This window comes from Uloborus diversus, chromosome 6 (genome assembly GCF_026930045.1).
Source record: "Uloborus diversus isolate 005 chromosome 6, Udiv.v.3.1, whole genome shotgun sequence".
Lineage (NCBI taxonomy): Eukaryota > Metazoa > Arthropoda > Arachnida > Araneae > Uloboridae > Uloborus > Uloborus diversus.
Window position 1 is genome coordinate 8706515 of NC_072736.1, and position 16955 is coordinate 8723469.

The 16955-nt window shown below is 36.2% G+C and overlaps 1 protein-coding gene across 1 annotated transcript in view; it reads left to right on the forward strand.

Annotated features, from left to right (window-relative positions):
- LOC129224542 (organic cation transporter 1-like) overlaps positions 1-16955 on the forward strand; it is a 71483-nt gene that overhangs the window by 25355 nt on the left and 29173 nt on the right. Inside the window, exons 4-5 of the mRNA XM_054859017.1 lie at positions 739-893; positions 12021-12189. Coding sequence (XP_054714992.1) covers positions 739-893; positions 12021-12189 — 324 coding nt within the window. The remainder of the gene's footprint in view (positions 1-738; positions 894-12020; positions 12190-16955) is intronic.

Sequence of the window (16955 nt, forward strand, 5' to 3'; positions counted from 1 at the left end):
GCCAATAATGTGCAAAAATCTTACTTCAAGATTTGACTTGAGAAAAGCCTTGAACAGTCACGAAAAGCAAAGATAGTCAACAATACAACAATTGTCGCTATCGACAGGGAGTTGAGATGATACACTAAATACTGTATTGAGTTTAGGAAAGCCTTCGAACATGGAACTAAAAAGCTCATAACTCGTTTTTTATTCTACTTAAAAATTTCGAATAGGTGCCATCTTCAGCAGAAAAATCAGAGCTTTCGATGACATATAATGTAAATATGTGCAAGTATTTTTTCATCCCTATATTAGAGAATTTATACGAAAATTGTATTTTATTGCTCCACTAAGGGGGTTTTGTGCCCCATAACGGGACAAAAACTACCCTATGTGTTATTCTGATGCATAAGCTATATTATTGTAAAGTTTCATCAAAATCCGTTCAGTATTTTTTGCGTGAAAGAGTAACAAACATCCATACATCCATACAGACAAACTTTCGCATATATAATAGTAGTAAAATGATTGTAAAAAATGGTGGATTCCATGCTGAATCGTATCCAAATGTTAGTAAAAAATCCTGGACATCATATCATGCAATACATTTTTTTGATTTTATATAAATTTTAAAAAAATACCATTTCTTCTCAGTTTTCTTAATTTTTCCAGTTTGTTTTAATTAATTTGCACAAGGGTGTATATGTGTATAGCACAAAATAGTTGTTCTATAATTAACACTTTTTCACTCCGTAGTATTGGACGCAAACCTGTGTTTTTCTTGGTGATCCTGGTGACGGCTATAACAGCCATCTCATCCGTGCTCATGACGAATTTCACAGCCTTTCTAGTGCTCCGGACCATAAACGGAAGCCTTATGCCTTCAGTATTCCAGTTGCCCTTCATCATACGTAAGTATAAATTTTACTGATTTATACAACAATTGCTGAAGTAGATGTAGGAGTTCTGCTTGTTTTTTTGGTGGCAGTGTTTTTGGTAGCCTTCTTACGCTCACTGGCCAATGAAATAGAAACCAAAGATCAATATTTTATTGAATCACTTTTTGGACGGATAGCTGCTCTGATTCGTTTGGGCATCGAGTCTACAAGCTTCTGGCGTGCATTTATATCCAGAGAATACCATGCATTGGCTATGCAGCTTTTTAGATCTTGTAAATGAGATGGAAGAAGGAAGAGGAGAGTGCTGTGGGATTCGTCTTTCCATCTTATCCCACACATTTTCTATGGGGTTAAGATCCGGGCTGTGCGGGACTAGAGAAGGTGTTGGAATTATCGTCCGTGAAGTATCTGTCGTTATTAGGATAAAAATGCAACATTGCAGGGTGCACTTGATTTACCAGTGCATCTAGGTATCACACGGCTGTTTTTCCACCCTCGAGGAACACCAGGGCACCACTTCCATGCGAGCAGAACATGCTCCATATACCATGCATTGGCTGCGCAACTTTTTAGATCTTGTAAATGAAATGGAGAGTGCTGTCGGATGTGTCTTTCCACCAGGGCTGCGGAGTCGGAAGGAAAATGGCCGACTCCGACCCCGACTCCGACTCCTGGATTTTGAAATGCCCGACTCCGACTCCAACTCCGACTCCGACTCCGGATTTCTTTTATTATTTTTTTTAATTGTATTTTTTCAACTCCCTCTCTCCCTTCAGGGGAAGGGTTGAAACCTCTAAACAGAGATTTAAATATTAATTCCTTTTTATGAAAATTTCGCGTTTTGTTTTTATTGTAAACCCAAGACGCATACAACGTTAGAAATTCAATTTAAAAATCAAATTTTCCAATAGTTACGAGTTAAAAAGTGAGATAACTTAAAAATCCCTTTTAAAAAATTTGAAAAGGATTATCTGTTATTTGCCCCCCTTTAATGTTTAACAAATTGATATTGATCAAATCGTGTGCTTTCAATTTTTGAAAGCTGTAACTTGAGAGAAAAAATGCTTTTTTTCTAAATCCAAGTTCTTGAGAGGGGGTGGTTGCTCCGGGTGACACCCATCTGGTAGATGACACCAAAAGTTAATTTCAGAGTTTATAAAAAAATAAAAATATTTTAATTCTGAAAATTTTCGCGAATATATTTTAAATTATATTTCATCAATAAAATTTCAGCGAAAATAGGGCACATATACGTCAGGAGCTAATTTTACACAAAATGCGGGATTATATAAATTTGTACGAATAGCTTTTACTATACCTATATTTCTTCTTCGCTAAATTTTTAATTTAAATTTTATTGGCTGCTTTAAAATTAACCTTAATATGAAGATTTTAAGATTAACTGCAATTATTGAGTGTTGTAATCAAGAAATCATTTACACTTATTTTTTTACATACTTTTTAGTGAGAACCAAGCTTATAGAAATAGTCTTAATAAAGAAAAAAAAAACATTTGATTATTTCATCGGATCTTTTGGATTCGTGCTTTCGCGCCATAACTTTTTTGAATTTGCCGATCACCCTTAAACGTTTCAACCTTAGCTACGGGCCTCGACTTACTAATTTTTTTACATTTCTTTTACTATTTTATAACCGAGATCGAACAAAACATTATATTTCTATTTTTATTTGAAAGTGATTACTTGAAAATGTTAGGCAACAAAATCGTTTGCTGACAGTTGCTATTAGTTAAGTTCAAAAGCAAGCAAACTAGGGGACGGCTACAGAAAGTTCGGTAAGCACTCAAGCTAGCTGATTGCCATAATGGCTGTTATTTTCTCATTATTATCTTTTTATACATGTAATCGAACCAATTGGTAATCAGTTTTTAAAAAATGCAAGGAGAATCAGTGAAAAGGATAGAAAAAAAGAAGCTCGGAGTCGGAGTCGGCATGTTTTTGAACAACTCCGACTCCGACTCCTTTACCCCAAAATCTATCCGACTCCGACTCTTCGACTCCGACTCCGACTCCACAGCCCTGCTTTCCACCATGTCCTACACATTCTCTATCTGGTAAAGAGACGGGTTTGTGGTGGCCAGGGAAGGTGTTGGAATTCAGACTGATGCTTAGTAAACCAATTTTCAACACTTGTGGCACGATGTATAATTGCATTATCGTCCATGAAGTATCTGTCGCCATCAGGATAAAAATGTTGCATTGCAGGGTGCACTTGATCTGCTAGTATACCACGGCTGTTTGTTTACCCTCGAGGAACACCAGGGCACCACTTCCATGCCAGCAGAACATGCTCCTTATCCTGATACTCCCTCTAGACGTTTGCACAGTACAAGCAAGGCAAGAAGTTTCTTTCAAAGTTTTCTAATTCGCTGGTCAGTGAGTGTAGGTATAATTTCAGAATAAATTTTCTGTCATTAATCTTGAGAATCAGATTACAAGTGGGCTGGGTAGATAACTCACAAACAAGACACGTGCACAAGAAGAACTAATCTTTGTGCTAAGGGCAACTGGAATAAAATACAAGAGCTCCAGTGGACATTAGACAGGGAGTTTCATCATTTTTTATGTAAAATATAAGAAAGCATTGAGAAAAATTGTTGATTTTGTGAGTCGGTGTTTGTTGCTGCATTGGTTGAAACCGTAGTCTGATTCTAATTTTGAAGTGGTCACAAGCGACAGTAGTACCTAAGTGAGGCAAGAAGTTTCTTTCAAAGATTTCTAATTCATTGGCCAGTGAGTGTAGGTAAAATTTCAGAATAAATTTTCTGTCATTAATCTTGAGAATCAGATTACAAGTGGGCTGGGTAGATAACTCACCAACAAGACACGTGCACAAGAAGAACTAATCTTTGTGCTAAGGGCAACTGGAATAAGATACAAGAGCTCCAGTGGACATTAGACAGGGAGTTTCATCATTTTTTATGTAAAATATAAGAAAGCATCGAGAAAAATTGTTGATTTTGTGAGTCGGTGTTTGTTGCTGCATTGGTTGAAACCGTAGTCTGGTTCTAATTTTGAAGTGGTCACAAGCGACAGTAGTACCTAAGTGAGGCAAGAAGTTTCTTTCAAAGATTTCTAATTCATTGGCCAGTGAGTGTAGGTATAATTTCAGAATAAATTTTCTGTCATTAATCTTAAGAACCAGATTCCAAGTGGGCTAGGTAGATAACTCACAAACAAGACACGTGCACAAGATCTAGTGAAGAACTAATCTTTGTGCTAAGGGCTACTGGAATAAGATACAAGAGCTCCAGTGGACATTAGACGGGGACTTTCATCATTATCAATGTAAAATCTAAGAAAGCATCGAAAAAAGTTGATTGCTTGTTTTTGTGAGTCGGTGCACTGTTAAAAATTCAGGAAGATTTTCCGGTAATTGTTACTGTAAAATGGCGGACTTAACGCATAGCTGATTTTTATGGTAATTTATACCGGAAAAATAAGCGATCCCAGCTCCAATTGATTGCTGTGGCCTACCGAGAAAACCGAAAAATTTTACAGTATCATTTGATTTTTACGGTAATAGTTACTGGCAACATGGATGCCAGTAACAATTACCGTAAATTTTCCGGAAAATTTTTAAGAGTATGTGTGTGTGTCTGCATTGTTTGAAATCGTAGGCTGATTCTAATTTTGAAGTAGTCACACAAGCGACAGTAGTACCTGAAACCTGAAAAAAGAGATAACAATATTGCAAGTTATAAGAAGTAGTAATCCTCACAGAAATAATAGCCGATGATCGAGTAACCCGTGCGCTTCAACAATGAAACTCGTGCCACGGCACGATAATTTGATAATATGATTTGGTGGAGTTTAACATGCAGGGAAGGCTTTATTGTGACAAGGCTGAACTCGATTCGGTAACTTAATTGTTTTACTGGTAAGACTGTCATTTTAGGAGAATGAAGAAACGTAAAAATGGTCAAAAATGACTTCTATCTGCTGGAGTTAAGGGTTAATCCACTGGAGTTAGGCGTAAAACTTAAACTAACAAAATGTCAACAATCAGGCAATTGCTGCGTTCAAATGTAGAAGCAAATTTTCACCCGTCATACCGTGACGGGCGACTTTCTACTTTTACTAAGAATACTTTATGAGCTGGTGTTTTTTTTTTTTTTTTTTTTTTTTTTTTTTTTTTCTTTTTTTTTTTTTTTTTTGCCTAAACACATGAAAAGTAAAATATTTGCAACGTGTTGAAATAATAAGCGAAAAATCTACGCTACATGCAAAAAGAAATAAAAATTGCTCTATTACCTAAGAGCTTCTTTCGCAGTTTTTTACACTGTTATCAAAATAATAAACTGCCGACAGCCAAAAACAAACTCTAATAAGACTACTTTTTATCAGTTTCAAAAAGTAACTTTTTAAGATGTTTTGTCAAATAAAAGTTTCTTGTTCTTTTATTAAAATGTCGAACAAATATCAAAATTATCATTTAGCTAAAATTGCCATTGAAATACATTAGTATGAACACTTCCTAAAACAAGATCCCGAAGAAAGTATTAGTGTCAATTTTGCTGTTTCTAATATAATTCGCCTAAAGTAAATGATATGTAATTTTTCAAATATTGCATGTATCCTATTCCTACAGAACAGATTTGAACACCAATGTGAACATATCCGCAAGCAAGATTTCAAAGAACATTGCTTCTGGTTTCAAACAAATGTATTGCATGCAAAAATCATTTGAGGTTCTGCAAATCTCTTTTGTTTCACACAAATTGTTAATGAGTCACTCTTGTTTCCTGGTGGAAAAGTCATATAAGTTAGCATAAAGATTAAACCAAGTCTCCCGCAAGTTGCTAATAAACCGCTTTAGCTTCATGATGGAAAGAAAGGTCACTACAAATTTCTTTTATATCGCAAACCGAGTCTAAAAGATTTAGTGATTAGGTTACATTAGAAAGAATATTTCTTCAAACAAGATTAAACTGGGTATTGCTCTCTGTTTAGAAACGTCAAAATATTCTCCGCGTAAATGAACCTTACACAAACAATGGACACAAACAGAAATGGACATTTTCCTTGGACTGACGACAATTGAAGGTCAACAACGCGCAAGCCATTTTACTTCCGGATTCAAAAGGTGTTGCCACTATGTAAAAATTAAATTTTAAATTCACCAATTTCAGGCTTCAAGGTAAACAAACTCGCTCTACGATAACGTGTGGGAATGCTCATTTGACAATCGGAACTAGGTTATTAGCGCGCAACCGGAACCGATTGGAACACCTTATCCACTTCTGTTTTCAGAAGCGTTGACAGTGAACTTGAAAGCTTCGAGCGTTCCGCATGACTTGAAGTGAAATAGAAAATGAATTCGTGAGTTCACTGGTGTGAACGGATTTTTAATGGATTTCAGAACCCTCCCGTTGGGAAACTTGTTCTCCGAAACATTCATGGGGTTAGCTTTTAAGATTCGGTAGTTTTAAATAAATAATGTAATTGCTTGCTATTCGTCCTTGAAAAGTTGACGTTGAACTAATTAATTCTGATTTAATCTTCGGATCGATCGCTGCATTTTTAGAGAGATATTTGATCTACGTGATCTGGCAGCATGCAGAATATCAATTGTCGGCTCTAGACCGTAGCAAGTGATACAATTCTTGATTTGCTTCTTGCTAAACGAATGTTGCTTATTCTAGATTTCAATTGATACACATCTTGTTGGTTTCTCAGCGTGATGAATCTTTCCTTATTTTCTTTACTAATAATTAAACCAGAAAGTCTCTCTGTCTGTCATTATCTCTGTCCGGATCTCTGTCTGTCTGTCAGGATCTCTGTGACGCGCATAGCGCCTAGACCGTTCTGCCGATTTTCATGAAATTTGGCACAAAGTTAGTTTGTAGCATGGGGGCGTGCACCTCGAAGCGATTTTTCGAAAATTCGATGTGGATTTTTTTCTATTACAATTTTAAGATCAAAATTATCATAAGATGGACGAGTAAATTACGAAATTATCATAACGTGGCACCGTAACATGGGCACAAGCCAATTGGCGAGATACGGAATTATCATAACGTGGAACCGTAACATGGGTACAAGCCAATTGGCGAGATACGAAATGTTCATAACGTGGAACCGTAACATGGATACAAGCCAATTGGCCAGAAAATTCACCATACATTATTTGTAAATGTACAGGCGAACCAAAAGACCTTTGAATTTTTCTATTACGGGCAAAGCCGTGCGTGTACCACTAGTAGAGCAATATAACAATTGAACAACATACGGTTGAAATGATTGATCAGTACATACTAGATATTGTTGAACTAAGGGCAGCAGGGTGTGGTGGCGCAAGAAACTAATAGAAAAAACATTTGTTGGTCTTAACTACATGACTAAAAGGAAAGTAGCTCTTTGAGCTGATAATCAAACAATAATTTTTATTTTGAAATATATTAGAAATCTGTTGTTTTCCCCTTATCTTCTCCTATTCCTAAAACCGTCATTTTTCCCAGGTGCCAAATTTTCAGTTCAAGTACTGTCAATGCAGATAAATAATGCTGGTTTCTCACTATAAAATGTCAGTTTTTAATTGCCGATATACCACCATGAATCTTACTTTTTTTTCTGAGCTTTTGTTTTCCATTTTATATCGTGTATTATCCTGTTGTCGCTTTTGTGCATGATATCTGTATCGTTCGTTTGATATCGTATTGTCTTTAGCGCTGAAATTATTTTTTCACTTGTGAATAATGTAACTTGATCTATAGTGCTCTTTTTATTGCAGAGGAGCCATTTCCGACCTTAAATTGAAGGGCTAGGAGCAATAACATGGTAACCCACCCTTCATGCAAACGTTGTTAAAAGCAGTGCTGTTGAGTTACCGCCTTTTGATATCGCATGAAGTCCTGGGCTACCATGTTATTGCTCCCAGTCCTTCAAATCTGCAGTGATCCCAAAAGGTGGTAATCCAACAGTACTGATTTTTACAACGTTTCTACCTTTTGATTTTGCGTAAAGTCTGGGTTACCATGTTATTGCTCCCAGCCCTTCAAATTTGCAGTGATCCCAAAAAGTGGTAATCCAACAGTACTGTTTTTTACAATGTTTCTACCTTTTGATTTTTCGTGAAGTGTGGGTTACCATGTTATTGCTCCCAGTCCTTCAATTATGACACTGCTTGTTTCATAAGATCTTCTATGTGTATTAGACGGCACTTTTAATGTTATGCTTTTCATAAAAAGTTGTTTTCTGTATCCAAAATGTATCGATGGGAACTATGCTCAAAATTGAAAAAAAAAAAGAAAAGAAAGAAAGAAAAAGAAGAAAAGGAAGAACAAAATCGAATTCCAGGAAAAACGCTTCTAGGTGTTTTCCTGGAATTCCTTGTTGGAAGAACCATTCCTTTCCAGGTGCCATTTGCAATGTGGATACATGTTTTACAAAGCAGTTTCGTCGTTTTATGATTAAAAAAAATAACATTAATTCTGTTTTTGGCGGCGGTCCACGTTAGAAACACTGTCCACCGTTGGCTCAACTGTCTTATATTTTGTGTTCTGCCACAAGCATGCCTTACGAACTGAACAAAACTAAACCTTGAAATACACCACCAGCTCAGTCATTTCCAGCCGAGGACTGCAGTTTCGTACTTATTAGCACTCATCAGCCCGGCATAGGAAAGTGACTGAGCTGGAGATGGAAAACCTCTTAAGGAAGCCAAGAGTGCCAATGTGGGCGGTGTATTTCATGTATTTCTGCTTTAGCCCTGGCTATTGAGCGGTAATTTACTGAATAAAACTAAACCTTCTTTTAATAAATACCATATATTTTCTTGCTAACAGTAAATAATGCAATTTTACTTATAAATACAAGGAAAAAAACCAAAACAAATTATTTTGGTGGACAAACAAATGTCACGAAAAGGAGGAAATAATTATGAATTTGTTTGATATCGCTAGCTACTGCCTCTGAATAATTAATGAGCAAATCAAATTGGCGCACTGGTGTATGCTCTGCCGTAGTGTAAAAACAGAGGATGGAAGTAGCGGTCACGCTTAGAGTCTCCCCCTTCCCCTTCCCCGGCATAAGAATCATTTTACCCGGAAAAAAATACGGGTGTATTTCATTGCTTTTTATCACTAACTGCGTATTTTTCCACTGTTGTAATCGCTCGAAAACAATTCCAGAAGAAACCACAAATCTTAAAATTCTACAAATAATAAAACTTATGACTGCACAATTCTTTAATTAGAGATACTGAGAAGATGTAGAAGGAAACGAATATGTAGATGAAATGTCCAACTTAATTATTTCAAAGAAATTGCTTGAGCAAAAGCGTGCCCTTGAATGCTTCTGACATCGATCTTGGTGCCTTCAGTTGGGGCAAACCTTGAGCGGGTCCGGGACACAAAAATCGTCAAATTTTGCAATTTTTTTTTTATCATGTGAAAAATTACTCCGTTTTTTTCTACTTAAGAGGACGTTTGAATCTTGTTTCTATCTTAAATAGAACGAAAGATATAATTATTTTTGTTGCATGCACCTAAGTAATGTGTAAACTTTAAAACTTTAAACGCGTTTTTCTCCATGATGCAATTTTTCCCGATTTCTTGCATTCAAACTCTTATAAGTCAGGAACCGATAAAGATAAAGTAATGAAACTTGGAGCATATCTTTTTCAAACGGTTTACTTTAATTTTTATTCGGCGAATTTGAAAAAAAAAAAAAAAAAAAAAACTGTTTACTGCAAAAATTATGATTTTTTTAAAAAAAAGTATCTTTGAATTTTTCGAAATTTTTCTTCAAATATTTTTTATTTTTTAATTAATTCAATATTTTTAAAATCGCCGAATAAAAATTAAAGCTTAGACATTTGTGCGTGATTTATTTAACAAAAAATTGAAAATTGATCAAGAATATTTTGAGTTATAGCAATTTAAAGCAACCCCATTTTTTTAAAAAACTAATTAAATTTTAAAAAAAAGTTTTTTTTTTTTCATATTTATGTTATGATTTTGCTTTTTTATCTTTACTAATAATAAAGCTCAATGTCTGGATGTCTAGATGTCCGGATGTCTGTGACGCGCATAGCGCCTAGACCGTTCGGCCGATTTTCATGAAATTTTGCACAAAGTTAGTTTGTAGCATGGGGGTGTGCACCTCGAAGCGATTTTTCGAAAATTCGATGTGGTTCTTTTTCTGTTCCAATTTTAAGAGCAAAACTATGATAAATTACGAAATTATCATAACGTGGAACCGTAACATGGGCACAAGTCAATTGGCGAGATACGGAATTATCATAACGTGGAACTGTAACGTGGGTACAAACCAATTGGCGAGATACGAAATTATCATAACGTGGAACTGTAACGTGGGTACAAGCTAATTGGCGAGAAAATTCACCATACATTATTTGTAAATATACAGGCTAACCAAAAGACCTTTTAATTTTTCTATTACGGGCAAAGCCGTGCGGGTGCAACTAGCATTAAATAAATGGTGAATCCGTGCAAAAAATTTCAAAACTCCAAAGTATATAATAAAAAAAATTTCTAAATGTGTCCCGGACCCCCTTAATTCGCAACATTTTGATTTCTATGCAGATCCTAATCACAACATTGCGACGCTGCCAGGTGATGTTTGTTCCAACTATAGTGCCTACTCGAGTGATTTAATCATACGGCCCATTCCTAGCTGACTTACATTCAAATTCTCAATAAACGTAAATGAACGCTGTAAAAGTTGTTTCCTTGCTAGAGTAGTGTCAATGCAAAGAAAACAACTTGCCATCGCTCCAGTTATGAAGTGTAATTGTCTCATCAGACATCAAAATGGTAAAATTCCAGGACGTAAAACAAAACGTTAGTAAAAGTCGAATTTACTTTCCGAAAACTTGAGATCTCCGAATTTTATTTCCGTAAATTGTAATAAATTTCTTAGAAAAAAATAAACGAAGAAAAGAAAATTACACCATTGATCTGGTATCGTCTGCACTGCAGGGGAAGGTCGTGTACCTTGGGCACCCCCTGCGATCTCTGTCATTTGGGAAGGGATATTCGTGTGAACGTGGGAAATTGACACGCATGTTGTGACAACTGTGCTCCTGTGTTTTGGTCACTCCATCAATCATTTTTCATTTCACTCATTTATTCATTTATTTGCAGATGATAAATCTTTTCGCATATTAGTATTTTTCCCCCGTTTCTCATTTAATTTTTTTTCTCTTTGTTATTTTCTTATTTGTTCATTATTTTTCTGATGACATGAGTCTTTTCGAATTTTTTTGTTGATTTTTTTCTTTTTTCCCTTTTTTCCCCATAAACGTTGCTTACGAACGTCTTGTTGAAATGCACTGTTGAGAACGTGAAAATGAAGTCATTTTCGTATTTCAAGTAAATGAAAGCAACGATTATTTTTGCTTTTTGCAAATGTTAATTTCTAATACGCGCTTTGAAAATTGCAGTCGTTATTCTAATCGTATTTATTTCATTTTACTTATTTCGGGAGCGTTATTGTTGCATATTCTTTTGGTATGCTATTTATTCAAATAGTAAGAGTAGAGGTAAGACCATTTGTTCGTATTTTTATTATTCCTGGAAAGGGTTTTGAGCAATCACGATTGCTTATTGCTTTCATTTGACTGTTTTTGGCGTCCTATCATTTTATTTTCCCACCTCCACCCTCCGCACCATCACCGTCGACCGGCTCCTCACGATGCTGCTCCTATAGCGAAAGCCGTCTCCAGGTTGCATCCATGTCCTACACAAACGCGCATACATACACAACTACACACACACACTTACACCTACACACATACTTACACCTACACACCCCCCCCCCACACACACACAACTACCCACACATACCCCCCACACACACACTCATACACACTACCCACACTTATGCCAGCACACAGACACTCATGTCTACACACACACACACATACCCCCTGCACACAAACACACATATCCCCACACACAAACACACACGCCTACATACACACACACTCGTGATTTCGAAAAACATAATTTGAATTCAAGATGTCAAAATTCAAATTAGTTTTTATTTTATTTGTTTCTTTGAGAGGCTCCTATCTCAATCGAAAAATAGGATTTGAATTTTTCAGGAATGAATTCAAGTTATTTATTTATTTATTTATTTATTCAAATTTTAGTGATGGAAATAGTTGGGCCATCGATGCGAACCCACATGAATGGCATTGCAAGTTCTGCATGGACGATCGGGTTGTGCGTCCTGCCTCTCATTGCTTACGTCACCAGGCACTGGGTGACCTTGGGGTTGGCCACCTCTTCCGTCACTGTGCTCTTTTTCTTCTACTGGACGTAAGTGGAATTACTTTTTTCTTTCTCTGTGAAAATATTTCAAGGACACTATTTATTTATTTATTTATTTTTATTGATAAAGAGTGTCCCAAAATTAACGCAAGATTTGAATTTGCCATCATTTTTTCCATAAATTGTTGGCAGCCATGAAAAAAGAACAATTTGACAGTTGAGAGTTTAGGGTTAGTAAACATGGGGTGTTATTGTACCATACAGCTAGAGAGAGTGAAACATTTCAATTACTGCATAAGGCATTTCCTAGTCGCGTACTCTCTCATTTCGGTGATCAGAATTGGCACCCTAGATCGTGTGATTTAACATTTTTAAATTTCCTCTTATGGGGTTATTTGAATTCAAAGGTCTATGTCAACAAGCCCACAACCACCCGTGCATTACCGGGTTGCGATACCGAGCGCCAATAACAGTAACTGCTTGACCAGCCTCAACTTTCATTATTTTTGAAACAATTGTTCGATAATGAAAGCGCGTTATTGTATCGTATAACACTCCATTTTTGATTACCCTAAACTCTCAGCTGTCAAATTGTTCTTTTTTCAGGGTTGCCAACCATTTATTGCAAAAATGGCGGTAAATTCAAATCTTGCGTTAATTTTGGGACACCCTTTAGAATAACAAGAAATGTTCGAGGAATCACCTGATTAAGGGCTGTCCTCAAACAAAAACGGCCCTTTTTTCAACATTTTTGACAACCCTTCCCCATTTTCACAAAATGTCGCACTTCACCTTACCTCCTCCACTTCCCTCGTCACGTCACGCTATATTTTAAAAACATAATGTTATGAAAAAATCCATGATATCGTAATTTATTTTTACTCCTTCCTCGCCTTTGTTCCAAACATACACAATTTCACGAATCCCCCTTCCCCTCCCTCAATGCGTGACATCATTTGTCAATAGCCATTTAAATCATCGTTTTCATAATTTTATTACTCTAGAAAAAAGCTAAAAAAACGATGGGTTTTAATCTTTATTTATTTTTTTTTTTGTAAAAAAAAAAGATAGAAAAAAAAGTGCTAATCCTTCTAGGATTTTTTTTCAACTCTTTAAATGCTAACTACAGACGTTCTAATTAACTCAGAAAGTGTGAAAAATGTTAAGTTTACGTGAAAATTCCAAACTTCGGATTGATAAGAAAATTTAAAGCGTACGTGTACTTTTTTTTACCTGAATTTAGGAAAACTTATGCAAAAATTTCCATGAAAAGTAATAACAAACAAAATAAAATTTTTTGAGCAATCACGATTGCTAATTGTTTTCATTTGACCGTCCGTGATGTTGTGGTTCCTTTTTCAACTCCACCGTCCTCTGCAGGCGCGACTCCTCCCAGTAGCCGCTTCTCCTGGTCGGTGGCGTCCACGTCCTACACACACGCACGCTCATACGCATTCAAACACACACACACACACACATACACACATACACGCCTCTACACACACACATACACACACACGCACGCACGCCAACGTACATACACACAGGTTTATGCAAGCACACAATCTTACACATACACAACTATATACACCTAATCGCCCAAGAGGAGGAGCAGGTTTGGGGGGACAGGAACAGTTTCTAGAAACAAGTGAGTGGAGTAGTAGGCAATGTATAGGGTCCTGTTGCAACTCGTGATTGCGAAAAACATAATTTGAATTCAAAATTTCAGAATTCAAATAATTTTTGATTTAAATCTTTTTTGAGCAATCACGATTGTTTATTGCTTTCACTTGACTGTTTTTGGCGTCCTATCATTTTATTTTCCCACCGCCACCCTCCGCACCATAACCGTCGACCGGCTCCTCACGATGCTCCTATAGCGAAAGGCGTCTCGAGGTTGCATCCATGTCCTAAACACACGCGCATACATACACTACTACACACACACAAACACACGTGCACGCACACACATACACAAACACACATACACACCCAAACACATGCACACATGCATACATACAGTATCTACACATACACATACAACTACACACACACTCATGCCTGCACACAGACACAAACACACATGCCTACACACATACACATACCCCCTACACACAAACACACATACCACTACACACAAACACACACACACACCTACATACACACACACACAAACACACACTCGTGATTGCGAAAAACATAATTTGAATTCAAGATGACAAAATTCAAATTACTTCTCTTTATCTTCCGCTTATTTTTATTTATTTTATTATTATTATTTAAGGTTCCTGTGTGTACATCGGCAGAGCAGCATAGTTCTAATTATATAAGTTTCGTTATTACTTTCTTCTATATCTAATATATAGAAGAAAGTATTGGATTCGTGCAAATTTTCGAATTTCGAATTTTGACGGATTCGAACGTTTTGAGGTGTGCTGAGTCCATTTCGACCATTTTTGGAAAATGTCTGTCTGTCTGTGTGTGTGTGTGTATGTATGTGTGTGTGTGTATGTATGTGTGTCACGTCTGTGTGTGACCAGTTTTTTGTGGCCGCTCTACAACAAAAACTACCGCATGAAATCGAACGAAATTTAGTACACATATGTGCCCCTATGTGAACTTGTGCCCATTAGTTTTTGGCGCGAATTCCTCCAAGGGGGTGGAGCAATGGGACGTTTTTCGAGTTACGCGTGCTTGCTATTCCTCAGGAAGTTACTGGTGGAATCAAACAAAATTTGGTCCATATGTTGGTATTAACAGGAACAGGTGCTGATTCAATTTTGGTGTCAATAACTCAAACGGGGGTTGAGCTATAGAACGTTTTTTGTCGTCAATTGTGACTGCTGTATCTCAAGAAATAATGAACGGAATGAAAGAAAAATTTATCGGCAAGTAGCCCTTAGTGGGTATAAGAACTGATTTTATTTTTGTGTCAACAGCTAAAAAGGGGGGTAGCGCAATCACCCGTTCTTTTTTTCCATTTTGAGTGCCCTATCTCAAGAAGTAATGCTACGTTCTGGTTGAAATTTGGAATATATGTGAATCCATATGTAAACAGGCTTTGGTTCTATTTTGACGCCGATCACTCCAAGAGGTGTTGATTTTTTTTTTTTTTTTTTTTTTTTTTTGCGAATAAAAATATTTTTATTAATGCAACAATAAGAAAGATAAATCGTAATAGATTGTCGTCTGCGTATTTCTCGTGATTTTAATTGTATGGAAATGATAGGAAATATTATCTCAATGATTTAAAATTTTTAACTGTTGCCATCTTATGTTTGTTAACAAATAAAATATTTGTAATTCATTCAAGCAAGGCTTGAGGTTCCTGTGTGTACATCGGCAGAGCAGCATAGTTCTAATTATATAAGTTTCGTTATTACTTTCTTCTATATCTAATATATAGAAGAAAGTATTGGATTCGTGCAAATTTTCGAATTTCGAATTTTGACGGATTCGAACGTTTTGAGGTGTGCTGAGTCCATTTCGACCATTTTTGGAAAATGTCTGTCTGGTGTGTGTGTGTGTATGTATGTGTGTGTGTGTGTGTACGTATGTGTGTGTGTGTGTGTATGTATGTGTGTCACGTCTGTGTGTGACCAATTTTTTGTGGCCGCTCTGCAACAAAAACTACCGCATGAAATCGAACGAAATTTAATACACATATGTGCCCCTATGTGAACTTGTGCCCATTAGTTTTTGGCGCGAATTCCTCCAAGGGGGGTGGAGCAATGGGACGTTTTTCGAGTTACGCGTGCTTGCTATTCCTCAGGAAGTTACTGGCGGAATCAAACAAAATTTGGTCCATATGTTGGCATTAACAGGAACAGGTGCTGATTCAATTTTGGTGTCAATAACTCAAACGGGGGTTGAGCTATAGAACGTTTTTTGTCGTCAATTGTGACTGCTGTATCTCAAGAAATAATGAACGGAATGAAAGAAAAATTCATCGGCAAGTAGCCCTTAGTGGGTATAAGAACTGATTTTATTTTTGTGTCAACAGCTAAAAAGGGGGTAGCGCAATCACCCGTTCTTTTTTTCCATTTTGAGTGCCCTATCTCAAGAAGTAATGCTACGTTCTGGTTGAAATTTGGAATATATGTGAATCCATATGTAAACAGGCTTTGGTTCTATTTTGACGCCGATCGCTCCAAGAGGTGTTGATTTTTTTTTTTTTTTTTTTTTTTTTTTTTGCGAATAAAAATATTTTTATTAATGCAATAATAAGAAAGATAAATCGTAATAGATTGTCGTCTGCGTATTTCTCGTGATTTTAATTGTATGGAAATGATAGGAAATATTATCTCAATGATTTAAAATTTTTAACTGTTGCCATCTTATGTTTGTTAACAAATAAAATATTTGTAATTCATTCAAGCAAGGCTTTTAAAATAACTTTCAATTTTCGCTCTTTGCTTTGCTTTTGCAATAATTCAGACATTGGGATGGTCGTCAAGTTTTTGCATGTGTAATTTTGTTTTTGTTGGGAATATTGCTTCCTCGTCAAGCATGGGGAGGGATCAGAAAAAAAAAAAAAAGAAAAAGAAAAATATAGAAGAAAGTTTCGTGATGGCCACAACATACTAGTTTTTCTCTTGCAATTAATATTTCTAAAAACGCTGAAGAGATTTCTATAATCACATATTAATACAAGGATTCTTGTAAAAGACATGTCTGATTTTTTTTGTGATGAAGGTGAGGAGGAAGATGAACTGAGACAACACATTGCCGCAACTGTCAGTCTTTGCCTCAGTGAGTATAAGATTTACTGAATGCCATTGCGAAAAACATGGAAAGAAATGGAAGAATCACGA